The sequence below is a fragment of the Triplophysa dalaica genome, chromosome 20, assembly GCF_015846415.1.
Source record: "Triplophysa dalaica isolate WHDGS20190420 chromosome 20, ASM1584641v1, whole genome shotgun sequence".
In the NCBI taxonomy this organism is placed as follows: Eukaryota; Metazoa; Chordata; class Actinopteri; order Cypriniformes; family Nemacheilidae; genus Triplophysa; species Triplophysa dalaica.
The window spans coordinates 6,034,134-6,060,114 of record NC_079561.1 but is presented as its reverse complement, the minus strand read 5'-3'; the positions used below and the strand labels follow the sequence as shown (position 1 = coordinate 6,060,114).

General features: G+C 38.7%; 2 protein-coding genes across 2 annotated transcripts; one reads left to right on the top strand and one right to left on the bottom strand.

Moving 5' to 3' along the window:
- Positions 1-886: 886 nt before the first annotated feature.
- plekhn1 (pleckstrin homology domain containing, family N member 1) lies at positions 887-14,411 on the top strand. The gene is made up of 16 exons (XM_056733440.1): positions 887-1,083; positions 2,736-2,826; positions 2,906-3,067; positions 4,596-4,676; positions 5,491-5,581; positions 6,927-7,060; positions 7,461-7,613; positions 9,373-9,453; positions 9,569-9,644; positions 9,813-9,958; positions 10,053-10,199; positions 11,521-11,769; positions 11,938-12,099; positions 12,518-12,739; positions 12,862-12,922; positions 13,711-14,411. The coding sequence occupies exons 1-16, from the start codon at positions 1,010-1,012 to the stop codon at positions 13,893-13,895; spliced, it is 2,115 nt and encodes a 704-aa protein (XP_056589418.1). The 5' UTR covers positions 887-1,009; the 3' UTR covers positions 13,896-14,411.
- Positions 14,412-15,546: 1,135 nt separating this feature from the next.
- Positions 15,547-19,820, bottom strand: LOC130409626 (PPARGC1 and ESRR induced regulator, muscle 1). Its single transcript, XM_056733685.1, has 3 exons — positions 17,584-19,820; positions 16,280-16,393; positions 15,547-16,013 (listed from the first exon to the last, which is right to left on the bottom strand). Exons 1-3 carry the CDS (start codon positions 19,667-19,669, stop codon positions 15,907-15,909), a joined length of 2,307 nt encoding a protein of 768 aa, XP_056589663.1. The 5' UTR covers positions 19,670-19,820; the 3' UTR covers positions 15,547-15,906.
- Between the last annotated feature and the right edge of the window lie 6,161 nt (positions 19,821-25,981).

The following is a 25,981-nucleotide window of genomic DNA, read 5'->3' as shown; positions in this document are numbered from 1 at the left end:
ATACATTCCTTTTTATTACTTAGTACTTAAATGTATAATTACACTGTAACGGGGGCAGTGTAAATCGTATAATTGTATATCGTATAACCCCAAACTGAAATGAAAATAAATTGTATAGCAATATAAAAAATAAACAAAAAAGGACGAAACGCAAATTACTTAAAATATAACTTAAACATTACTTAAAATATGAATACAATAAAACTGAAAACAAAACTGAAATAACATAATGCTGCGACATAATATTTCATATGTAATATATAATGCAGTATGTTTTATCATAGTTCCCCATCATTAATGCTCAATGTCTGTTTACAAAACAGTTTACATCTTGTTTATTTGTTTATAAAATCTGCTATAATTAGAAGCCTGTGGTCCTGTCGTCTCTATTTTAATTTGTCTTTGTTTTAGTTCATCTAGTTTGATCCAATTCTGGATTCTTATTTGAGTCCCATTAGAACTCAGATCAAATACGAACTCATAATTCTTCAGGGATGTTTTTCAGTACAAATACATAATTTTTGGCCTCCAGCCATCTTAAGTGCATCAATTATTTTGGGTGCTAACAAATAACATCACCCCCCATACCACCACCATTCAGAAGATGTCCATGTCCAGACATGTTTAGTGCGACACCATGAGGCTCCATTCAGTCTTTAATACTCTCTCATCATGTGTTCAAGCATTCAAATCAGTGCCATTTGCCCACTATTAGGTGTGAAAAACTACACGTCCCCCTTTGTCATTTAGGCTTTATTTAGTGAAGGGATCTCACGCAGAAGGTGTGAATTTCATTGCTCTGCCACCCCCCTGCACACACCTCCCAGAGCCTCCGCCCACTGACACACTCACTCTGTTATTCACTCGTGCGTCTGCTGGTCCGGTATCAGTCTCGCAGCTTTGTCATACAGACAAGCTCACTCCACAGAGGTTGGATTACAGAGGAGATCATTGAAGTCAGACACACTCTCGCACATTTTAATCGAGAAGAAACTTACACAGGATCAACATGGGGAGTAGTATGTCCTGTGTCCCCCAGCACAACTTTAGGTTCTCCAGCAAGAGTTTCATAAGGAGGAACAGGTAAGAACAACTATCTTGAAAATAGAGATATTGGCACCTGGTACCTAAGATATAAGGATGTAATGTAAATATTTTGTTTTTTGATATTAAGATAAAAAAGACTACACATGCTGTATTATATATGGGTAGTTGACAAATAAATCCTACTTGTCCAAGCAAATTTAGAAAGCAAATTTATCTTCATTGTTAGTTTTTTCTATTCTAATTTGTGCTATGTCACACTACAGGACACATTTACGGTCTTAACAACCCAAATTCTGTTTGTCTATAATAGAAAATCACAGTGTGAATTCAGGTAAACTGAGAAACATTTTGACATTAAGTCCCAATCTACCGGAATTCTCACTATTTATAGTTATAGACAGTAATACCAGGACAGACTGAAAGGATGAACACAAGCTGATGGTTTTAATTCAGAGGTGTAATGATGATGTCTGTAAATCTCATTAGCTCAGTGTCAGTTCTCAGTTCACAGGCCGACTGATCCCCTCGACTGCCCGATTGAATTCGCAAGTGTAATGAAGTTAGTCCACATCTATTTCCAGGGTAGCCTTCAAGCCTGAGCTCTCATGTTTCTTTGGTTTTTGAGAGAATTTGCTTTATTGTACTGCTGGTATGTGCATGTGACAGCGATCTGTGTAGTTTGCTGCTATCCCCTTTGGAGAACTCTTTTTTGTCAGTAAAATAGGCAGTTGGCCTACTTCAGCGTTTGTCTGTTGCGTTTGATTTGCATACTCTCAGAAAGTAAGTTATTGGGTTCAGTTAGCGTTCAGAGTCCCATAAAAAAGCCTTTGTGTTTTTGCAGCGATTAGATCAGATCAGGGTTCAACGTAGCGGCCCTTTATAAAGCCACACTAAACCTGAGTACACATATCAGATTAGAAATAAATCCAACGTGTGGTGGCGTTTTTTAATGGAAACGACCCGTTTGGCACTACAACATTGCCTGCATTCTCACACAGAGTTATTCTCATTCCAAACTTGCGCTTTGAATGTCACCGTCGCACTTTCATCACTTTTACGAGCATATTCTGTGTGTTACGAAGTGCCTACAACATGCATTCTTCTACTGAATGAATTCTCCGGATGCCAAACGTGTTCAACACCGAGCCCCAGTAAATCACCGATACTTCCCATCATTGTCTGCATGAATGAACCCAGTGTTGTTATGCTAATTGCATTCAAAGCAGAGACAGATCAACAAAAGAGAGAAGAAAAACGTGAGAGTTAGCCAGGCTGACACCGGCTTCCTCGGCTTATCGCTGTGCAGGAAGATCTTCATTATATAGATCTGACACTAATGATTATAAATGAGGGTCATGGGTAACAAAAGACATTTCATGAGATGAGCATTGTGGTTTGTAACATAAGCTTTATTGTTCCTGCTCTTTAAATGGTGCGCAGACAGATGTAAAACTGATATGTCGGCTTGTGCGAGCTGAGGGGCAACTGGTAAAGAATGGAGGTATAATGGTGATGTAATCTTTTGTGTGAGACACAGGGTAGACGAATCTTCACAGACAGCTTGACTCAGGTCAGAGTAATTAACTGATCGTTTCGAGTCGAGATAACCAGCGATGTGGGGTCACGTCTTGCTTTGAGTTCTTATAAAAAGACTGCTCGACTAAGTAGTGTGTCTTTCTTCCGAGCAGCAGCCGTCTCTTCCGGAAAAAGTACCCGCAGGAAGGGCAGGAGAAGTCCAACAGCATCATCAACATCCTTTGCACCGTCACCCCCAGAAAGGTGAGGAATTTTTCACGTGCAGTAAGGAGCGAGCTGGAGCTGAGAATAGGGTTTAACTTTTAACACTATGTTGATACAGGAAATGTCACCCAAGGATCTTCAAAACATCGAGAATATCCAATGGGACCCTCCGTTCCCATACGACCCGGTCAACGGCTGGAAAAAGAGCAGCATTAATGTGAAAAACTACGGCAGAATGATCCACAGTTCCAAAGTCCGTTTCCGCTTTCTGCACTGCAAGGTAAGACCATCAAACTTTCAACTCAGCACAGTGAACCACAAAGTATGTGGACATTTTAGCCTAAATGTATGATATACCAAATCAAGTTATTAAATTAAATATTAAAATGTATTAAAAAAATAGCAATATTCTTTAAAGACGGATGGTATTATGATACTTTCTGCTTGTCAAACATTGAATTACACCTGTTGTCATAAGACACTTTTGTGAACTTGAGAGGAACAAAAAATGTCATGGTCAATTGTTTAAAAACAACAACAACAAAAAGCTCAAATTTATCAGCGGATGTCACTTCGTTTGATGTTTCACGTCTAATGCAATGTTTTATTTAAAAAATAATTTAAAGGGACAGTTCAGCAAAAAAGTTATCATTTATTCATCTTTTTGTCAATACAAACCTTATTTAGTTTTTCTCCGCAGAACACAAAAGAAGATATCTTAAAATGTTTGTACCCAAACAATGGTGGTACCCATTGACTTGCATTGGTTTTGTGTCAGTGCAATTGAAGTGAATGGGTACTGCATTATTCATTTACCAACATTCTTCAAAATATCTTCTTTTGTGTTCTGCAGAACATTTACATTTATGCATTTGGCGACGCTTTTATCAAAAAGCACTTACATTGCGTTACACTATGCATTGTTTCTGACTATGTGGAAGCGATAAAGTCATACAGGTTTAAACAGCTGTGAGGCCACTTCCATATAATTTATGAGAAAAGATGAGCTAACACATAACAAACAGGTGGATGATACAAGACAGCGCATGAATTAAACACTCTCTGTGAGAATGACGTCTGCTTATTCACTGATTAATTGTTGCTCAGTTTGGGAAGAAGACAGCGAGTCAGAACACATCGAGATGTTGTGAAATGACTCGGAGACGGAGAGATTACCTGGGGCAGGAGCGTTCTGATCAAACCCCTGATAGATTACACACAGCCTCTGAAGCGTGGGAATCTCATTCAGCTTGTTACTGTGAGGTCACACTGGGGAAAGACACAAGTGTGGATGTGAAGGAAGGAAAGAGAAAAACCCTGATAAAGAAGAAACAGCTATGAGGGTGGGGTCATTGGGGAACACAGTGCACAAGAAATGTTACCTAATAGTATTTATGTCAATGGTGTGTTCTGTAACTTTCGGTACATATGAGTCCTGGATCAAATGAAAGGAAATGAGCTTGCCAGGATAAATCAATGTCAGTGGCTTTACACTAAGCTCAGAGATCGCAGAGCAAACACACACTGCTCAGGAAATATTGACATGAGAATTTAACCCTTATAACAATTCAACCATTATACTTTGTCTTCCTGTTATATGTTTTTGATTGATATATCTGTATTATGTCTGAGGCGAAGATGCTTAAATACTTGTTTTTGTTTCATCAAACTCCTCAGCATTTGCTCATACTTTTATCAGATTTAAAAAGAAAGCTTGCGAGAGTTAAAAAAATCTTTTAATCCAATAAGGCTAAAGTTCTGCCAGTATTAACACATCATGATCTCTGTGTTTGTGTCTGTTCTTTTAGGATGTGCATGACTGCTACCTGGATCTGTTTCAAACACACCTCCATTTTGTCTCCAACAACACGACCGGACTCACATACCAGGTAAAAGATACTATGCATAACATCTATTCAGGTTGTTCACAATAAACACAACATACAATGCATACCTCAGGTAGAAATTTTAAAGGGCATCTATTTATGGCCATGCATCTGTCGTTGCCTTAGGCGTGAGCCTGAAAGGCTTTCGAATCATGTGGTGACAGAAACAGATACAACATGATTTGGGGGTTTTATGGGTGTGATATAATGATTTGTGTTAAATATGGTTCATTTGAATGTAACAAAATATCTCTCTCTCTTTGGTGACCCGAGGTTTATTACGTCTGCGATAGCATTTGTAATTGTATGTCAATGGGAAGTGACTAGTCAGTCAATGTTCATTAATCTTGATGGAGCATTGTGCAATATTGAACATTTTAAAGTGGCTAATCTTTATCAGTGGCAGAAGCACAAAGTCTAAAACTGATTTTATTTTTGGCCTACATAATAAAATACATTTAAGGGATACTTCACCCAAAAATGAAAATTCTGTCTTAATTTACTCACCCATATATCGTCTCAAACCGGTATACATGAGCTGAACACAAAGGAAGAAATTTGGAAGAGTGTCAGATCTCACTCACCATTTCCTGCCATAGGGAAAATAAATACTATGGGAATCAATAGGGGGTGAGATTTGACAATCTTCCAGATATCTTCCTGTGTGTTCAGCACAACAAAGAAACGTATGCAGGTTTGGAACAATCTTATGGTGTCTAAATGATGACAGAATGTCCATTGTTGGCTGAAGTATCCCTTTAAGCAGTATGAAATTCAGACTGTATATAATAACCGCTATTTCTTTTTTGCAATACAGGGGACACTTCCACTAAAAGAGCTTACTATTTGCAAGGTGCAGGATAGGAACAGCTTTGGTGATCCAGAAGAATTTACATTCCAGATAAACGGTGAGTGTGCTTGATAAGACAATGGAGAGTTGGCGTTAGAGATAATGTTTCATACATATAGACTTCTTTGGATTACGCTACAAAAACGTGTGAACAAAATACAACCAACAGAATATTTATAAATGACAAAAAATGTGAAACAAATATCTTTATGACGTTATTACATCTTAAAAAATACTTTTAATAAAAAAACAGAAGTGCTTCTGGACCAGTGTTTACATCTTGTGTGGTCTATATTTAAGTTTTATTTCTAAAATAGTTTAAATGATTTAATATATTCAAGGACTTCTATTTAATTTCTTCAAACACAGGAAAAGGAATCATCTAAACATTGTTGCTTTGAATGTTATTTTGAGGATATATGTAGTGACTCTAAACAAACATGGGGTGACACATGCATCGTAAACTTATCCAAACCACTTCCCACGTTCAGACATTCCAGAGGTTTAAAAGTACTCAGGACGATCCTATAGGCTAACTAGAGCCTCGTCCATTTGCCACTAGTTAGAGGAAGGTTAAACCCCCACTTGTTATATGACAGGTGCGCTTGAACTCACTTAGCTGCAGATCAGCGAAGGTCCTTTCCCTTTTCATTTATCTCATGGTTAAACTAAACACGCATTCCAGAGCAGTGAACCTACACAAGGTCTGATGGTAAAGTTTTTCTTATAAAATCTTTATGAGAAATTACAACGTGGGACATATTTACTTTATTGGTTTGTCATGCTGAGCAATCCACAAAACATTGTTTCATTTTCCCAGAAAGCTCATGAGTCAATGTGGCTGTGATTAAAATAAACAGGGTTTTAGGATGTTAGATCCCACTCTCTGAATTACTGAATGAATCCTTTCATTTGGCATTTCATGCAATTGTTTACACTTTGGGGTTAAATGGTGACATCAAAGAAACTTAACATCTATGCATTGTTGAAAAAGGACCAAATCTTACATAGTCACGCATATGACTTCACTGTGAAACACATCACACCTTACCGGAACTGAGTGTTCAGGGCAGGTCTGAGTGTCTGATATCTCTGCTGATAAAGGTCGGAATGCGGGCCTGATAAAAGGCAGATTCCAGATTTGATGCATTCTTTCAGAATAGCTGTTCTCAGGACAGCTGGTAGTTCTACATACTACAAAGTATGTTGTAATGCGACCGATCTTTCGTTCTCAATTTTTAGAAATGCCGCATATCCACAATGACATTTTGACTTGAAACAGACCAACTCTTATTGCTGTGCAATGTTTAGTAATATTCAGCAACCTGTTAACAAGATCCAGATGGTCGCTGGTCATGTGCTCATGTGACAAAACCTCTAACCCATGTCTTTGACCTTTGTAGGGGTCAGCTTGAATCCTATCATCGTCTACTGCTCAAAAGAGGAGGAGTTGAACAACTGGTTCGGCCTTTTGAAAGAACAAATCCAGGCCAATGGAGGCAATCCAATCGTGCCTGAAAGATACACTAGAATCAAGGTAATTCACCTAATCTGCAAGACTTGTATTCGCTGCCTGCCAAACTGTGTAAAGTATATGACTGCGATGAAAATTAAAATGGTAAACAGGAGGAGGCAGGAAAGGTTAGAATGACTAACGCCGGTTATTATTCTCCAATAAGGATTTCATCAAGGGAGTGGTTTCTTTTGTGGTCAACTTAGTTGGGTTTTAAAATGGCATGTTTTCTTGCCTGTTCTGACAAATCGCACTACTGCAACAAGTGAAGTCAGAGCTAAACATTTACATCCAGTAATTAGCCTAGACATGCAATTTCTCTGAAATCTCTGGTACACTCCTTTACCGTACCGTGACAGGGCGCAATATGCTGATTAAGCAAATCTGTCTTTTGATCTTAAATAAAGTGTTTTTTTCTGTAAAGGTGCAGTGCTCAGAGGAGACCGCAGTAGGGAAGGAGGAGTTGAGGAACTCCATCAGCAGAGAGCCCATCTATGAATGGGAAGGCTCACAGCGAGAGAGTCTGGGCCCCATCACATACGTCACAAAAGTCAGATTGCAGCACATGCCATGCCAGGTAAGACCTAGAATGTTCTCAACAGTCCTAAAATGTTCTTTTGACAGAGGAAATGTGGCTAAATTGTTTTGAAGAGGAAAGCAAATGCTATCTGTTAAAATAAGAGACTGTTTTTCACTGTGGTGATCACTAGATGTTCAAAAATGTACAGTAAACCATTACAGCAAATAACGACAGTAAAATTACAGTAAAATACATTATGCAGTACAATACATTATTTATATGGCATAAATATACATTATTTTACTAATTAGGGTCCAAGTTATCACTCTAAAAATATATATTTTACGCTTTATTAAAGCAAATAATTACAGTAAAATACCATATACATAGATGGTTTCATTGGACGCATGCGCCTGGCCTGAAGATAACTTCCGCTCTGTGTAAGGTTATCGGTCTAGCTAGTGGCTAGTAACAAAACCATTTATTTTATATTTAATTTATAATAATATTTGTTGATTATTTTATGGTATATTAATTGTATTAAATTACATTTAAACTACACAACAGTTATTGATTCTTTACGGAGGTCTACCAGAACTTAAGTTTGGGCCACATAATATTTGTTTTTGTTGTTGCTGCTGAAACCATGTAGATATAATGTGAGAAAATTATTTAATGAATGCAAAGGCACTTGAAAATTGTGACAGAATCATTAATTTTCGAACTGATCTGCATGTAAAATATTTGTAATGTGTTTTTTAAGCATGAATATAAACTTGTTTCCTGTGCACTATTTAAGATCTGCAAACATTTTTTTGGTCATTTTGACCAGTTTGTCCATTTTCAAATTTCTCCATATGAATGCAAATAAAAAAAGATTTATCATTTTGAATTTGGCCTAAATGCTATCACTAGCTCACAAAATAAAAGACAAATGATCATTTTACAAACACTATAAATACCAAACAAAAAAAGTGCTCTCTAAATTTGTTCCGCGGCTGTTTACATGGAAAGATAGATATTACATTACAGTTAAGTGTCAGGTCCCTTTCTGTCCCTACTGTGACCTCACTGTACACACTTTTGCATTGCGCAACACCTGCCGTTAACTCTCTGAGAGATCTATGGATTGAAAGTGTTTGCTCTTTACATGAGGGAGGGTCTAACCTCACTTCTACACTTTCTTGAGAGGGGTAGCAAAGCTCAGTTTACAGTCAGGGTCACTAAACTCTGTGTTGGTTAAGCCACTTTCACAAGCCCTCATTAGTCAAAGTCTGCCTGGTTTCAGCTGGTCTCCTTGAACTGACAGCTACAACACAAAGCATGCCAGTTCATACTACGGCAGTGCAATGTGATCAAATATCCAAACCTTTTCCCAGAGAAAGAGAACGAGAAAGAGAGAGAGAGGGAGGGTGAGCAAATGATAGTCCTTCTTAAAAGGGCCGTGAGAGTGAAGAGTATCAGCTAGTGAAGAGGGCGTGTAAACCAGTTGCTTTCCTCGTGGACTGACTTGACTCACCCAACAGCTGTCTTTGAACACACCCTGAGCAGAACTAAGACGCACAATCACAGTGAGAGCGAAAATTATGGGAAATTTGTGCTCAAACAATGCTGTGCAGTGATAGAGATCAACCTTGTAAAGCTCGTAATTGAATCACCTATTGTTGACAGACTGTACATTTTTTATGTATCTATACATCTAACAAACTAATGGTATTTTTTGCATTTAAGCAAGTTTAAATCAACCAAGAACATTTTCCAACGAAATCAAAGCAGATAATAAGTGTTAAATCAAAATATTGTCTTCCGCCTACAGGAGCAGTACGACCGACTCCTGGTGATGTACGCCCACTATCTCATCATTCTGTCTGAAGAAAGCGATGGCCTCTTCTACAAGGTAATTCCAAAACTAAAGTCTAACCTAAACTTTTTTCCTTGAAAAGCACAAGCTGAGATTCAGCTGCAACTTTCTACAAAGCAAACGTTGGAAACAATCTTGTATGTGTTTGCAGGGTAAACTTCCTCTCAACATGATCACGGTTACAACTCCCTGCCAGGACGTCAAACCCAACACGTTCATGATCGAAGGTGTGTTAGGAATCCCTCAAATACATTTTTATTACAGGATGCTGTTCTTGATAAAGAACTGATACGTGTGTTATAACATCGATTGTAACTCAATCTCATTGTTTACATGATCGTTTCCTGTTTTTGCACACATGCTCTGCTCTGATTCCATTGATGTTTTGTTCCTAGGGAAGCTGATCAATCCCATCGTCGTATCCTGTCTCGACAAGAGCGAGTTCCATGACTGGATTCGGTATTTCAAAAACGCTGACGTACCCATCCTGAGCCCTCCTCCCCCCGTCTATGACATCATTTACACGCCGACACAGAAACAGGTGAGCAAAACCGTACTGAAAGTGTTATGGTGTAGGATGCTCGAGGTCACTGGTAATGATGTGAGATATTCACTCTCACCTCTGTTATTCTCAGGCTCCTGAGTTTGACAGGTGGAGCGGCAGCAGCAGAGAAGCCACTGACCTGCATCGACAGCCTCAAGACAAGCGAAGATCCCGTGAGCTCCAGCTGCCCGCTGGTGATGACAACCCCATTTCCCCCGGTTACACAGAACCTCTTTGTGTAAGTGTCTGTCCCAACAGTCCAAACCCATTAATGTCAAACTGGGAACATGATATTTTTCAGCTTCAACTTTCAGCGCTACACCTTTGATTTAATATTGTGGAGACATTTGGTGTGATATCTGGTCATGCGGTTGTTATCCGCAGGTTTAAAATATGTAAAGTCACCACAGTATTCATAAGAATGACTCATGTGTTTATTTTGGTGGAGCAGCACATGTGGTTGTGAACATGATCGGAAGTGTTGCAGTTGGACTGTTAATAATTAACTTGTGTCTAGTTCATTTCCCTCTGGTCACCATGAAAAACCAGAGAGAAACCATGAATAGAACTAAACATCCTTAAAATGTCTCATTTATTGTATTGCTCTGTATTACACTGCAGAATTTTTTTTTACACTGTAGAATTATCTACAAATTCTTAAATCAAGATACAATTATAGTACTTGGAAAGCAAAGAGACCCAGATGTAATTACGAATTAAGTTTATAAAAAGTTTATTCTTAAAATAAGCAAAAATATCAGCAACGGAAAAAACTGAATTAAGTACTTAATAAAAAGGTCAACTTAATTCAGGTTTTTCCTTTTTCATTGGTGGATTTCCCTTTTTTTTTTAGAAAATTTATCTTGATTTTAAGAATTTTCAGATATTTGTACTTCAAAAGAAGAAAACCTGACAACTAAAAACAACCCCTCAAGTTCAAACAGTGCAAAAAAAATTCTTACAAAAAATGCTTCTTATTTCTAGTACAAAAAAGTTTATATTTAAAACAAGCAAAACAAATTAAAAGCTGCCAGTCGAGTTAGAAAAATTAACCTGAATTAGATACTTAGGAAAAGGTTCAAAGGTTTTTTTTTTAATCTCATTTGAAGATCTTTTGGCTTGGTTTAAATAAACACTTACTCAATAATTATATATTTTTTTCATAAAGAAAGAATTAATATCTTGGGCCACTTTCCATGTCAAGCAAATGTATCCTGATTCAAGAATTTGTAGATATTTGGACAGCAACTACACAAAAATGCTTTTGCAGTGTATGGGTCGTGGTTTAAATTTGACTTTTTTGGTGTGTTAAGCCGGTTTTGTTCATTTAAAGATTCCAAATATTCATAGTCTTGAAAGCCTCCCAATTGAGATTTATGTAAACACACATAAAGTACATCAGGATTGAGACAAGAGCATGTGTTGATTTTCAGTCTGGACATTCTATCACACCTGGTCATTTATTTAACACAGACAGACCATCAAACCCCTCAGAAAACATTTAAGGTCAATCTTTTTTGTATATTTTAAAACAACAAATTTGTTTGTTTTCTTCACAGTTCATTTCAAGCAGACCCACCTCCTCGGACACTCAATACTCTGCTCATCTGGGCAGCCGTAGCAGCAGCTTTTCCTCTCGTGCCAGACCCACACCAGACCACCGACCCATGTCGCTCCGCTACCCCTCCCCTTCACATTCATCACACCTGACCACAGAAGCGCCCATGTCACCTGTTTACAACACACCCTACACTTCAGTTCACTGCAATGGCTCCGTTCAACGTGTCGAGAAAGCTCCACTAGTCAAGGTAAACCCTTATCTTAAGATAAATTGAGCACTGTTTAGTTCAGCCCTGTGAATTTGCAAGGCAAATTAAACCCTGAAGCATTTCCGATTTGCATTCAGGTTATTCATGGTTTAACTCATCGGCTCAGGAGAAACCATGCATAACTTAAACGTGTCTTCCCTTGTTCAGTCTAACAGCTGGAGCACCTCGCAGACACCTAGCAAACACCAGCTCATAGTTCCTCACCGGCACTCCGACTTGGTCGGCCACCGCAAACCTCTCTCACCCCTTTACGATGACCCCGGTACCCCTACAATGTATCCTCTAGAAGAGAATCCTGCACATGCATCGGTAAGTGGGTCAGGATATCAGATCCCTTCTCTCAATTTACATCAGTGACTGTGGTGACCAAACACACAGAAAACAAGGATGCTGATTTGATGAGCTAAATGGAAACTGTGGAAAGTCCGCACAGACCGCATGACTAATTGATCCAGATGCATAATGAAAAAGGCAGCAGAGAGAATAAGACAAAGTATGATCCTAGACAGCTGTGGTCTGGAAACATTTGGGACTGATGTATTTGCATGGAAAGCGAGTTTGCACTTGTTCGGATTTTAAAACCCCAGATTGCATAACAGTTTAAGACTAGATCCTATGAGCAGATGAATACATCAGGATAAATTCACTCAATGTGCTATCCTGTTATCCTAATTCTGATTTTGGTATAAAAGCTGATACTGATAATTCAAATTTTCCTGTTAAACAGCACTCTTCTCAAAGCTTCATGGAGCAGTCGTACCCCGCTCTCCTTCCTTCCTCCTTCCGGCTGTGCACTCCTCCACTCGGAAGAAAAAACAGATACAGCCCGGCTCCGGTGTCCGAGGTGGCCAGCAGCCAGTGGTCCGATGAACTACGCGCCCAGGCTGTTTCCAGATTGAAGATGCTGCCTACTCCAAACCGCCTGCCAGAACACAACCACATCTCCCAGGTAATGAGCCTCAAACATATTGTATACGTACGACTTTGAACTGTCCTACGACATTAAAATTGTACATGCTGATCTTCTAAATGGCATAAGAAACTAAATCCATGTTCTCTTGGCTTTCACAGAGAGGTTTCTCAGGACATACTGTCATGGACACGCAGCAGACATCATACAGTTACTCACCAGGTGAGAATTTTGGGCATGTGGAAGTTGGGAGATGGTTAAGGTAGCACAATGGCGCACTAATCTACACGTTTCACTGACATAGATACTTGATATGCTAGATAAGTTTAGCAAGTTGTGTGACTAGTTTTGCGACTACAATTCGTGTTTGGAGCTTGAGATAATGACCTAGATGAGAATTATGTTTAATAGACTAAATCAGCTAAATCGTTTTCAAATTAAAGCGTGTTCTTTGAACAATTGATTCGTCGAATTAAGCCGCACCATGTACTTTATTACAAACACATAACCACATAATCCACCGTGACAATTTCCCACACTCACAAGACAGATCTTATAGTAATAGGGTGGTTTTAGAATGACCTTTTCCATATCACACACACGTTTGGTAGGGTGTGGAGGGCAAGGCATAGATATTAGATGGGATGTGGCAATAGAAACAAGAGTGCAGATGAAGGGACACATGTGTATGTGTGTGTAATATAGCTCAGACCGAGAGTATTTTAAATGACAGCACTGCAGGTTGCACATGAGAGGAAAGACACGTGAAAGGAAAGAATTACCGCTGGGAGTGATTTAATGCTCACAAGTGGGAGATCTTGCAGGACATCAAAGACCCTCAAAGGCACAAGCAACGTATTAGATGTTATGTCATAAATTAGGACTTGAATACGGCTCAGTTTACTGACCTTGGTGTGTGGATTCTGATTTAACATTTGAACATATTGATCATAGCACTAGACACATTTAACTCATAGGGTGACTCAATGATTTGCTCTTGTTCCGCACAGATGACAATTCTTACCTTCAACCAATAGAACCAGACGACCAGGAAATGGACTACGATAACATTTGGGAGTTTGACCTGGATAATAGGATGATTCAGCCCCTGCCTGGAACCTCACCACATCGGACACCGGCTCACTTTAGAGCCCAAGGCCTGGGCGCTATGACAACACAGCAGAGATGGTCATAAAAGAGAACAATGGGCTTTAGCCCGTCCAGACTTGCACACATAGCAGAATACTCAAAGCCGTACACACACACACCTTTACATGCACAAGTGAAGGTCTCACACTGCATATTCAGTTTATTTACACATGAACTATTTTGTACATGCAGTTTCGTATCATTTTCAGGTGATGGTGTAAGACTGACTGAGTCTTATTTATAATATTGATCACTGGTGTATGCATTTAATTTAAACGTGTACTATGTGCATTTATGTAAATAAGAAGGTTGTCCATTCGTTGAAATAGCTGTCCTTTTTTTAAGTAGCATTTGGAAGTTCTTGCATTCAGTTTCTGGAGACTTTTGGACACTGTAAGGATACCTTTTTAGGTACACAGCAGATGTAAATATTTCTTTATTTAATATTTAATAGTTTATATATTATCAATTATTTGTATTATTATTATATTTCGATATGGTTTTCTATAGTTTTTATTCTGTGGTAATAGAAAACAGCTGTAATGGTTCATTTGAACACTTATGTAAGAATCTGTTTACTTTTCATTTGTTTACTTTTTTTAAATAAAATATGTTCTCTGAAGAATATTACCATGCGTGCCGTATCATTTTTTAACAGTATATTTGCATTGAATAGTGACAAATGTAAATGTTGTGACGAGTGCTGGAACTATGCAGAGATTTATCAACAATCTTCTGCTGCCACCTGCTGGTAAACATTAGAAGTGTAAAGTACATGTCAAGTCCTGAGGAAAGTGTAACAAATTCATCGTTCTTGTCCCTTTCTTAAACAGTTGAAATAAATATCACTGGTCAAATTTTTTACGAAAAGGGCAATGTAATTTTCCCTTTAAAAAGTCATGTAGTGTCAAACCGGCAGGACAACTGCGTGATAACTGCCCTCTAGTGGCAAAAACTAAGAATAACAAACTAAGCAACCGAAGGGTATGATTAACATGTATTATAACACTCTCAACTTCTTAAAGTACTTGAAAATAAATATGTATTTTACAACAGACAATTTCTGTACATCTGTCTGAACAGGGAGCACCATCTGAATGAAATTTGAACAATTTTTTATGTTGTCAGATATCGTTGGTGTTATCACATGGAAATGTATTGCAATATGCTTTCAATAAATACTCCAAAACAATTTGGCCCCAAATTCCACCATCTCAGTAGTATCTCAATATATTAAAGAGATACTACACTTGAAAATAAAAACTCTGTCATGATACAGTACTGTATCAATTTATTTATTTATTCTGCTGAACACAAAGAAAGATATCTGGAAAAATATTAAAAACTGACATTTCTGGGACATCATTGACTACTATAATGATTGTATAAAAGAACATTTTAAAGAATTTAGGAAAGAAAACGGTTGTAGGACTACCATTTAATTTTTCCAATTATGGTATTCAATGATGTCCCAGAAATGTCCGTTGCTAACATTCTTCCAAATATCTTTCTTTGTGTTCAAAAGAACAAAGAACAACTTGGAACAACTTGATGTTGAGCATGACAGATTGTATATTTTTGGGTGGAGTATCCCCTTAACTTTCTATCTGCACAGATGACACCTCCAATAAACAATCAATAAGTACATACATATACAATCCAACCTCACCATGACACTTTCATAAGTATCTCGAAATCACATCAATAAACCTACCAGTGCTCTTTCACAACACATCTTTGAAAGGCTTTGGTCATTTCTTACATTAAATTTGCTTATGCTTAGTATCCATATGTTGTTGAAGAAAACACAATGTCACCCAAAGAATATTATGAACAAGACTGCCACTGGGCTTAGTCACATTTATAATTTTGTTGCAACTACTGTATACAGTAGTTTTCTGAGTTACAATACCACAGTGTAAATTAATCCTACTAGAAAGACGAAAAATTACCTGCATGCATGTGTATGACATTCACCATCGCTCTTTAGGATCACATGGAAAAAGTGTGATGTGATTGAAATGAGATCTGTGAGTATTGGCTGAGCTATAATGGGCTTATGCGGGCTCTATCTGACGCAGAGGAGTTTTTCCAGAGACCTCCTCCCTCTTGTGTCTACGCAGGTATCGTATGGCCGAGAGCGCACTGACATTCGCCAGGAGAGCTGAACAATAAAGAGAACATATTATGATTGGCTGTATGAAAATGTATCTCATAAATTGTGCAATTTGTTATGCAGAACATATGTGATGCAAGTGGTAAAATTTTGCTTTCCTTTACTACAAAAACTAAAATGTAAACTTTGTTGAAAATGCAAATGAATAACTGTGCGAATTAGAATGGGTAAGGACAAACACACCCTGCACATTAACCAAGGGAATGCGAATTATGTCAATGGAATCACAAGTACAGGACAATAAATATACATACCAGCTTTCCAGGTGTCTGCTCCTGGACTAGCCGATTTAAGAACCCAGGAGGCAAATGCAATACAAACCAAGCACATGTCTGCCTGTCTAAGAGGCAAGAATGGGGCATCGAATCCTACAAAAGAGGCACATAAACTTGAATGTGCCATTTTTAATTAGATTATTCAAAGATAAACAATTCACTCCTATATTAAAACAATAAAAACATGCTGCATTTAAAAGAACTAAATGTGCATTACTACAGCACAAATTATTATATAAGCACCCTGGTAAGGTTATTCTATTTTGATTTGCACTTCCTAGTGCAAATAATATGATCAAGAATTTTGGCACACAGCAGATTTGAGAAGCTGCCCAATATGAGTGAAGACTTGCACGTACAGCCATTCCACTAGCCTGATCATGGATCTGCATGTGACTACATAGTCAGCAGTTACTCACAGAGAAAGAGGTGAGAGTTGACTAAAGCCCTATTCGGATGGGATTAGTGTTATATGGGAGGTAACAGAGCTGGTAAATATAAATGTATTACTGCCCTGTTTGATTTTTAAGTCAACACTACAGGTGTATTTTCTTCTACACTTAAATAATACACTGCCCGTCCAAAAAAGTCACCACCTGGATATGGATTGGAGGTCTAGGTTCAGCGAAATTATGTGCCCAAAGAATGAGGTCCGCTGACTACCTGAATATACTGAATAACCAGGTTATTCCATCAATGGGTGCTATCTTCACTAATGGCATGGGCATATTCCACTCTGACAATTCCAGGATTCATCAGGCTCAAATTGTGAAAGAGTGGTTCAGGGAGCATGAGACATCATTTTCACACATGGATTGGCCACCACAGAGTCCAGATCTTTACCCCATTGAGTATCTTTGGGATGTGCTGGAGAAGACTTTGCGCAGCGGTCGGACTTTCCCATAATCAATACAAGATCTTGGCGAAAAATGAATGCAACTCTGGACAGTAATAAATGGACATTCTGGATATTGCAGAAGCTTATTGAAACGATGCCACAGGTAATGCGTGCCGTGATCAAAGCTAAAGGCAGTCCAAAAAATATTAGTGTGTGACTTTGTTTGGACGGGCAGTGTATATATCAACACAATATATTATGTTAGTTTAAGGTCTCGTGGTCCTATGGTGTTGCTAGTCCTCCCTTGAGTCGGACAGTTCAAAATAGACAGATGGATTAAAATAGGTAGAATACTGATAATGTTTGAAAGGGACAAGGAATACTCTCACAAAATGAACTGCTGGAGCTGGTGTTTTTAAAGTGGTAGAAACACTGGAGATCTTACTTGGGTCAGCAACAACAGTCTGCATCTCAATACATTTCTTCTGTTGCTCAGCCAGCTGCTGGAAGATGTGGTTCTCCAGGTTTAGGTACAATGAATCTGGAAAGGGTTTGTCATCAGGGCCTATCACAGTGATTGACTGTATACCTTTGTGAAAGGGCTTCACCGGAGTGAGGGCCCAGGAATTCTCTTCAGGGACTGCAGGGTCAGTGCGTCGAACCCTTCTGAGTGAAAACGGGTTTGCCCAGAGGAGGTTGCTATCAAAAGTGTCTTCGGGATAGAAGTGCTCATACATGTCTGTTGATGCAACAGAATAGTTGTTGCAAGACTTCTGGTCATATCGTGACGCCACCTTGATGGGTGAATAGTCATTATCATCATCTTCATCTGACTGGACAGGGGAATCAGGGAAAAAATAATCATACGCTTCTGGAAACTGGAGGTTTCTATTAGAGCGGGTGCAGGAGAAAATGGGTACCATTTGATCATTTTCGAAGGGATTAAAATAATTTCCAGAATCAAACTCTGAGAAGAAATGATCATACATCTCTGGCACAGATGTGCCTGATTCCTCAAGGTGGGACGCGGTGGTGTCATTGTCTGCATGTGAAGAACACCGTTCAGGTTCACCATCACTGAAGAAATACTGGATTATTTCAGAAAACGTGATGCCACCGCTCTCCATGTCCTCATCTTCAGACAAGCATGTCGGGTATGACGTGTTCACGTGGTAGAAAGGATCCTCTGCTTCTGAATGTATCGAAAGCAGCGAAGCATTTCTTAACATTTGTCTGATCGGTTGAGCCTCCAGATCTTGCAGGTTCTGCACGCTAATATTCTTGCACATTTTTCTGAAGCACTGTTGGGCATCAGCTGCAAAGAGATTTTCAGGAAGAGCGGCTTCCGAGCTGATGTACACCACATCCTCACCCACCATAGCTTGATCGGAATCATTCTCCCATGTCACACTAGAAGATCTGCTGGGAAACCCACATGGCTCGTCATCTCGCTTCAATGAAATTTGAGTTTGAAGCAGTTCGAGATCTTCATCTAAATCAGATATGAAAGACATGTCTCCACTCAAGCGCTCTGGTTTAGAGTCATCCGGTTGTGTAAAGTAACCGGAGTCTGCAGCGTCAGTAGTGTCTGCGACGCTTCTATCATCTGGCTGGGTCAGAACACTGGGGTGCTGGGCACTCCCGATCATCCGCAGACGCAAAATGTCATTGATGGTTAACTTTTCCATTTCATTCCAAAATGAGGAGATTGCAAACACAGGGGATGGAATTTGATCTGCTTCCAGAACAATGTTCTCTGGATCTTTGGATCCACTTTCTGAGAATGTGCCCTGGCTTTCAGCAGTGGGAAGAGATATCTCTGACATATCTGATAAAGCATTTGGGGTTGAATGTTCATTGAAAATGTGTTCAATTGATCTGGTGGCTAAATCGTTTAATACATGTTCACCATTATTCTCAAATTCTACGGCGCCATCTTCATTCACACTCTTCTCTTTCTTACCTTCAGATTCCTGAGTTGAATTATCTGGTTTTATAAGAGAGGCATTCACCATTAACATCTCACTAGTGTTTTGAATATGTCCCTCACCTATTCCATCAGAAACAACAGTATTTTCCCTCATGTTACATTCAGTCTCTAAATGTGTCTCGCTTAAAGGACTAGCAATTCTTATTTGACAAGTTTGAGATTTTAAAATGTCCACACAAGTTACAGCTCTCTCTTCATGCGAAGTATTCTGTGAAAACATTTTTGAAGGGTTTCCATCTGAGCAAGGTTTATCATCATCTATCTTCTCCATTACGGACAAGCTGCCTTGTTGGACATCTGCAATCCCTGTCATATTCCATCTACTTGGCAAGTTTTGTTCACTTTTAAATGCACAGCAGTCAATCTCATTTCCCAAACAGGATACATCTTTATGTGTGTCCTCATTCAAGTTAAAAGAGAATAAAGAGGAAAGAGGCTCTGTTGAATCAGCTGCACTGGAAATGTTAGGAGATAATAAGGATTTCCTTTGACATTCTGCTGGAGAATTATCACTTACAGACTCTGATATGGTTTTTCTCATGCTCGGAGTTGGAGAACAGTCAATCTCTCTTAACTGTACGGGGGAAGCAGATTCTGTTATTTTTAATGCGACGTCACTTTCTTGTACATTTAGAACTTTCTTGGCCAATTTGGACTTCAGATGGACCTCAGCTTTCAAATGTCTATTGTTTACAAGAGACATTTCATTCATGCTTTTGGAAATATTGCAAATGCTTGTTTGTCTGAATGGAGGTTTTGTCTCCAAATCAAATCTAGTAAAAGATAATGGCAGACTTTTGGAACACTTTAAGCCAGTTGGAGCCTCAGAACCAACAGCAAAGCTGTGCAATAAATTATTACTATTATGCAGTATCGGAGAGATTTTAATTTCTGGAACTGATGGTGGCTCAATCATTTTGACATTTGTAGGAAGATTATTTATCTCTACTCTCTGAACAAATCTCTCTTCCTCCGATTCACTTTGATGGATTCGTACCTTAGCCTCATGTCCAGGACTCATGTCTCCTGCCTCAATACTAGTTCTCTTCTTCTTTCTTCTCTTTCTCCTGAGATTGAAAGGTGAGACTGGGATCTGAATGATTGGTGAAACTTTTGAGTCAGACCTGCTTCCTATCTCCAAGTGAGCAATGTTTCCCTTTGCTGGATTTAAGACAGTCATATCTATCCAGTTAACTATCTCCATGGGTGGCATTTTCACTTTGTCTGGTGGCTTTGTGTCAGGTTTCATCTTAAGCTCTGCGCTAAGATCACAACTCCTTTTCTCCTGCTCTAGTTTCACTCCTACTGTGATTAGCTGAGATGACAATGATTCCCCTCCAATGACCGTGTCTCTTACAGAGGAATCTGATGCATGTACCTGTGCATTAGTGCATGTGGGCATTACAGCTTTTTCTAAAGCTGTAATGCCCCAGGTATCAGCCTCACCCTGCTTAGAGATCTCTTTGGGACTTGCCTCATTTCTGCCAGATGGACAAATAACCACATACTGAATATCCTGGTTATCAATCAAACCCTCCAGATGGTCTGTCTTCTCACTTCCACAGTTTTCATCATGGCTTTGTTCCAAGGGCTTTTCATTTACTGTGATGCTTTTTAACTGCTCAAAGAAAAGATTGACAGTCTGAAGGTGCAGGTCCTCCTCACTTCCAGAGAGAACCTGCTCTGGACTACATATCCCATACTTGCTGAGGTAATTGTTGACAGGGGAACCCTCGCAGTCAGGGGGACCATCTACCTGAAGATCAGGCTCTGTTGATTCGGCTGTACCTGGGAGTCGGGTTACGCCTAGCAAGTGGCTGCCCATCTCATCAATGTCGCTCGTGCCAGAATCCTCTCGGCTGGCAAGACCCGGAGAGAGCAAATTACATCCTTCACATTCCAGGAAAAAAGTATCCCAGTCTTGATCGGAGATGTGCAAGCTGTATTCAAAGTCATCCATTGTGCAAGAACGAAACACAAGCTCTGAAACAGCATTCAGAAGAATAAATGTCATGACATTAACAGATAAACAAAAATAGGCACAGAGTATGTATCAGCTGACAGACATTTAAGCTGTACATGTGTACTATACAGCTTGATTGAAAAGCTAAGACAACATTTATTGCATTTAATCACGAATAGATTAGTTAATTTAGTATTTACTAATTGTGTTAATCTCAAGACAGTGTAAACAGGTAAAATACCTCAAATCAAATTGATTTTATGTTCCAGTAAAAACTGAAGAAAACATTAAAGGCAACTTTGTAAAGGTTTTAAGTCAATTACAATTATTCACTTGTACCTTAGTCACTGGCTTTGCTGATTACAATATTTTTTTTAAATAATAAATCACAAATATTCAAGCATATCTCTAGCTATTTATTAATTTACTTTCTTCCACTTCATCACTGGTGAACCTGTTTAAACTTTAAGAGAAAAAGTTTAGCTTCAGTGATTTTCTCTTAAGTGTGCACACTAATACTAAATCAACGCAAAGCAGTGTCATGTTAGTTACCTGTTCAGTGGTGTAGAGTGTGCAGATGTCCCTGAGCAGTTAGCCTTTACACAACTTTAGTAGTGTCAGGCACAGCGAGTGCCCTTTGAAGTGTGCCCTTCCAAGTAAGAGAGGTGTGTCACAGGCCCTATGATTCGTTATAAATAGACCAGCGTCTGGCATCACGTAATACACGCAGTACTCTCTCTCTCTCTCTCTCTGTCTCTGTGGCCCCTCACCAGTACCCCACATGTGTACCGATCGAACGGCATAACTGGCAAATTAACAAGGCAGTAAATTCTGCCACAGTGCTGTGTATCACAATTGTTTTCAAGCATGTCAAAAACACAGCAGAAGACGCCATATCTCCATAAAAATGATATATTAGCAATGGTGCATAGTAAGGGGTATCAAGGATTTTGCATGTGCTGGTTAACGTGCTTGTGTGCATACAGCCGCGGAAAAAATCCATAATTTCTACATGTATTGTGGCCATTCCAGTACAGTGTCTGTTAAATTTCAACAAAATCAAACCCCAGGAGTGACAAAGTCATCCAACAGCAATGTGTTACTTTTCCTAAATACATGTACAAATATTACAGTTGAATTGCTTAAAATTTAACATAAATATTTGGAACATGAAGTATTTGAGATCTATAAACATGCATCTTTTCTGTTATTTTTTTTTTTCTAATTTATATTTTTTATTTTTATACATTTTGAGAACAAGAAACAACAAACAACAGGTCATCATGGGCAATACAGAGTCAAAATAGTACTTTTTTCCTTGTATATTTAACAGTATATTATCACTTTGTTCTTCAAAGGCTTGTATACATAGTCCATTTCACCCAATGTTCAATGCATTTGTCCATTTTGTATCTCACCATAAATGTAAGCCTCTCCATATTATATATGTCGTCCACAATTGCTCTCCACTGATCCTTTGTTGGAGGGTCTCTCTGGAACCATTTTCGGGTTATGGCTTTCCGGCCACTTGCCAAGAGTATCTTTAACAGATATTTATCACTATCCAGTAAGCTTTCATGTGTTTTTCCTAGGTACAGCGTAACAAATGAGAAAGCCAGCTCCTCTCCTAATATTTTTCCAATTTCTGCTGCTACTTCCCGCCAGTAAGTTTGTATTCTTGGACACTCCCAGAAGATATGGAAATGGTTCGCCATTTGCGTTCCACATTGTCTCCAGCACATACCCTGTTCTCCAGTTCGTTTTGCTGTTACCCTGGGAGTTATAAAAAATCTTATTATATTCTTCCATCCAAACTCTCTCCACATTCTAGAATTTGTTGTACTTGCTTGTATAGCACAAATTTTTGTCCATTCTTCCTCCGTTATTTGTGTATCAGATTCTTTCTCCCACTTCTGTTTTACATAATTTGAGGTATGCTTTTTGCTAGTTTGTATATATCCATATAATTTCGATATCAACTTTTTATTTTCCCCATTTATATATGCGTTAGTAAATGCTGTGATTATATTATCTTCCTCTACTGTACTCTTAAGTTTCTTATTAAAGTAATCCCTAACTTGTAAGTATCTATAAAAATCTTGCTGTTCCAGACTATATGTCTCCGACAGTGTTTGGTAGCTCAGTAACTTTCCCTTCGAGGTGATCGAGCAATACGAAGTAATTCCCCTCTGTGCCCAGTATTTAAACCTTGCATCCAATTTCGAGGGTTCGAAATCTGGGTCATATGCTATCCACTTCAGTGGCCCTGCCTGACTTTCTATTTTTAATTTCCTCAAGACCCTAAACCATAGCTTGACTGAAAACACAGTCCACACACTCATGTTTCCGTAGTTCCTTTCCGCTAGGTTTCTATTCCCAAGCAGTGATTGCTGAGGAGTGGCCATCTGAGAGATTTCCAGCGTTTTCCACCTAGACTCATAGCGTGGCATACACCAGCATATCAGGGGTTTTAGTTGTGCAGCAAAAAAATAATCTTGTATGCATGGTAGGGCCAGCCCTCCTTTCTCCTTTGCCAGTTGCAGTGTCTTAAATCTAATTCTTGGCCTTCGGCCATTCCAGATAAACCTTGAGATCATCGCATCCCATTCGTTAAATTGTCTTTGTGGTATGTCCAACGGCAAGGATTGGAAAAGGTAGAGTAACCGTGGCAACACATTCATTTTAATTATTTCTATGCGATTGCTCATATCTAGTGGAAGCAAATTCCAGTTAGTTATGTCAGATTTAATCTCTTTGCAGATAGGTCCATAGTTGTGTTCATAGAGTTTTGATATGTCTTTTGTTAAAGTTATTCCTAGATATTTTAACGAAGAAGAATTCCACTTGAATTTACATTGTTGCCTCATGTTTAAATTAGGCTTAAAGTTATAAACTAGTGCTTGTGTCTTATGTATATTTATCTTGTATCCTGAGTATATATTGTATGTTTTTAAGAGAGACATCAGTTTCGGAAGGCTAGAATTAGGGCTCGTCAGGAATAGCAGAACATCGTCTGCGTACATACATATCTTGTGTTCGTCTCCTTTAATTATAATTCCTTTTATCTCAGAGTCCTCTCTTATTGCTTGTGCCAATGGTTCAATAAATAATGCGAACAGAGAGGGGCTTAGTGGGCATCCCTGACGTGTTCCCCTTTCTAGGGTGATTGTTTTAGATAGGTGTCCGTTAATTTTTATTCTGGCTGTTGGTGAGGAATATAATGTTTTAACACAATTAATAAATTTGCTGTTAAAGCCGAATCTAGTTAGTACCTGATACAAATAGACCCATCCCACGGAGTCGAAAGCTTTCTCAGCGTCTAGACTCAATAACACCGTACTTGTATTTTCTTTTGTGATATGACTCAATATTTGCACCGTTCTCCTTAGATTATCCTGTGTCTGTCTCTCCAATATAAATCCGGTTTGGTCCAGATCTATCATCTCTGGAATAATACCCTCCAGTCTATTAGATAAAATAGAGGCAAATAATTTGTAGTCCACATTTAGGACGGATATTGGTCTATATGAACCACATTCCTCCCTATCTTTCCCTTCCTTTGGGATAACTGAAATAATTGCTTCTTTCCAGGACTGTGGGGCTACCCCTCCTCTTAATATGTAATTAAAGCAATGTAGTAAATTGGGTGTTATTTGTGCACGGAACGTTTTGTAGAATTCAGACGGAAATCCGTCTGCGCCCGGTGCTTTGTTGGCTTTCAACTTTGATATTGCCTTATTTAATTGTTCCTCCGTAATTTCCGCCGTTAGTGCATCATTTTGTTTTTCTCCTATTGAGGGTAAATCTAATGATTCTAGGAAGTTTTTTTGGATTGGGGTATCTGGCCTAGTTGGTTGAGTGTATAGGTTTTTGTAGAATAACTCAAAGGATTCCTGAATATCGTTTAATTCACTGCCTGTTTTCTGTGTCCTCGGATTCTTAATTCTATTTACTGTATTTTTTATCCGCTGTTTCCGTATCCGCCACGCTAATAATTTAGTTGCTTTAGATCCCGTCTCATAGTATTTTTGTTTAGCAAATTTGAGTTGTCTTTCTATTTCGTCATCGTATATCCCATTCAGCTCTTGTTTCAGTTTGTTTAGTTCGGCCAATGTTTGTAAGTTTTTGTGTTTAGCATATTCTGTCTCCAGATTTCTCATTTCTTCTTGTATGTTTAAAAGCCTTTTCTGTTTTTCTTTTTTACGTGCGGACGAGATGGCAATAATTCTACCCCGGAGTACTGCCTTAGCAGCATCCCACAGAGTGCTTGGCGTCACTTCACCGTTATCGTTTTCTTGAAAATACAACTCAAATTCGTTCTGTATCTGTTTCTGAATCGTTTTGTCGTTTAATATACTTGTATTGAGTTTCCAGATCGTGTCTTTCTTTCGATTTCCGAGACGTATAATAAGATATACCCCTGCATGGTCAGACACATCTCTAATCCCCATGTAGCAATTCTTGATTTTGTGTCTGTCTGAGTTTTCCATAAATATATAATCAATTCTTGAATGCATATTGTGTGCGGCTGAGTAAAAGGAAAATTGCCTATCCGTTGGGTGTTGGTCTCTCCATACATCACATAAATCCATTTCTTTTAGTAACTTATGAATCATTTTAGCATATGGGCTCTTTGATTTAGAGGGGTTCGTTGTATCTAGCCTTGGCTGGAGCTGGACATTTAAGTCTCCACCACATATAAGTGTTCCATGTGATTCTGTTGCTATTAAATAAAATATTTTCTTGAAAAACCCCTTATTGCTTCCAGGTGGGGCGTATACATTGAGCAATGTGACTTCCTCGCCGTCTAATCTGCCTCTTACTAGAATGTACCTGCCTTCTTTATCTTTAGTTTCAGATATAAATTCGAAATTTACACTATTAGAAATC

What these genes read in the sequence shown, in the direction of transcription:
- plekhn1 (XM_056733440.1), top strand. Translation starts at nt 1,010, where the DNA reads ATGGGGAGTAGTATGTCCTGTGTCCCCCAGCACAACTTTAGGTTCTCC. An exon ending in ACACGCCGACACAGAAACAG is followed by an intron (nt 9,959 to 10,052) that starts GTGAGCAAAACC and finishes TGTTATTCTCAG; the next exon opens with GCTCCTGAGTTTGACAGGTG. An exon ending in GTTACACAGAACCTCTTTGT is followed by an intron (nt 10,200 to 11,520) that starts GTAAGTGTCTGT and finishes TTTTCTTCACAG; the next exon opens with TTCATTTCAAGCAGACCCAC.
- LOC130409626 (XM_056733685.1), bottom strand. Translation starts at nt 19,669, where the DNA reads ATGAGAAAAACCATATCAGAGTCTGTAAGTGATAATTCTCCAGCAGAA. An exon ending in GACTGTTGTTGCTGACCCAA is followed by an intron (nt 16,394 to 17,583) that starts GTAAGATCTCCA and finishes CCTCTTTTGTAG; the next exon opens with GATTCGATGCCCCATTCTTG. An exon ending in AGCAGACACCTGGAAAGCTG is followed by an intron (nt 16,014 to 16,279) that starts GTATGTATATTT and finishes TTTATTGTTCAG; the next exon opens with CTCTCCTGGCGAATGTCAGT.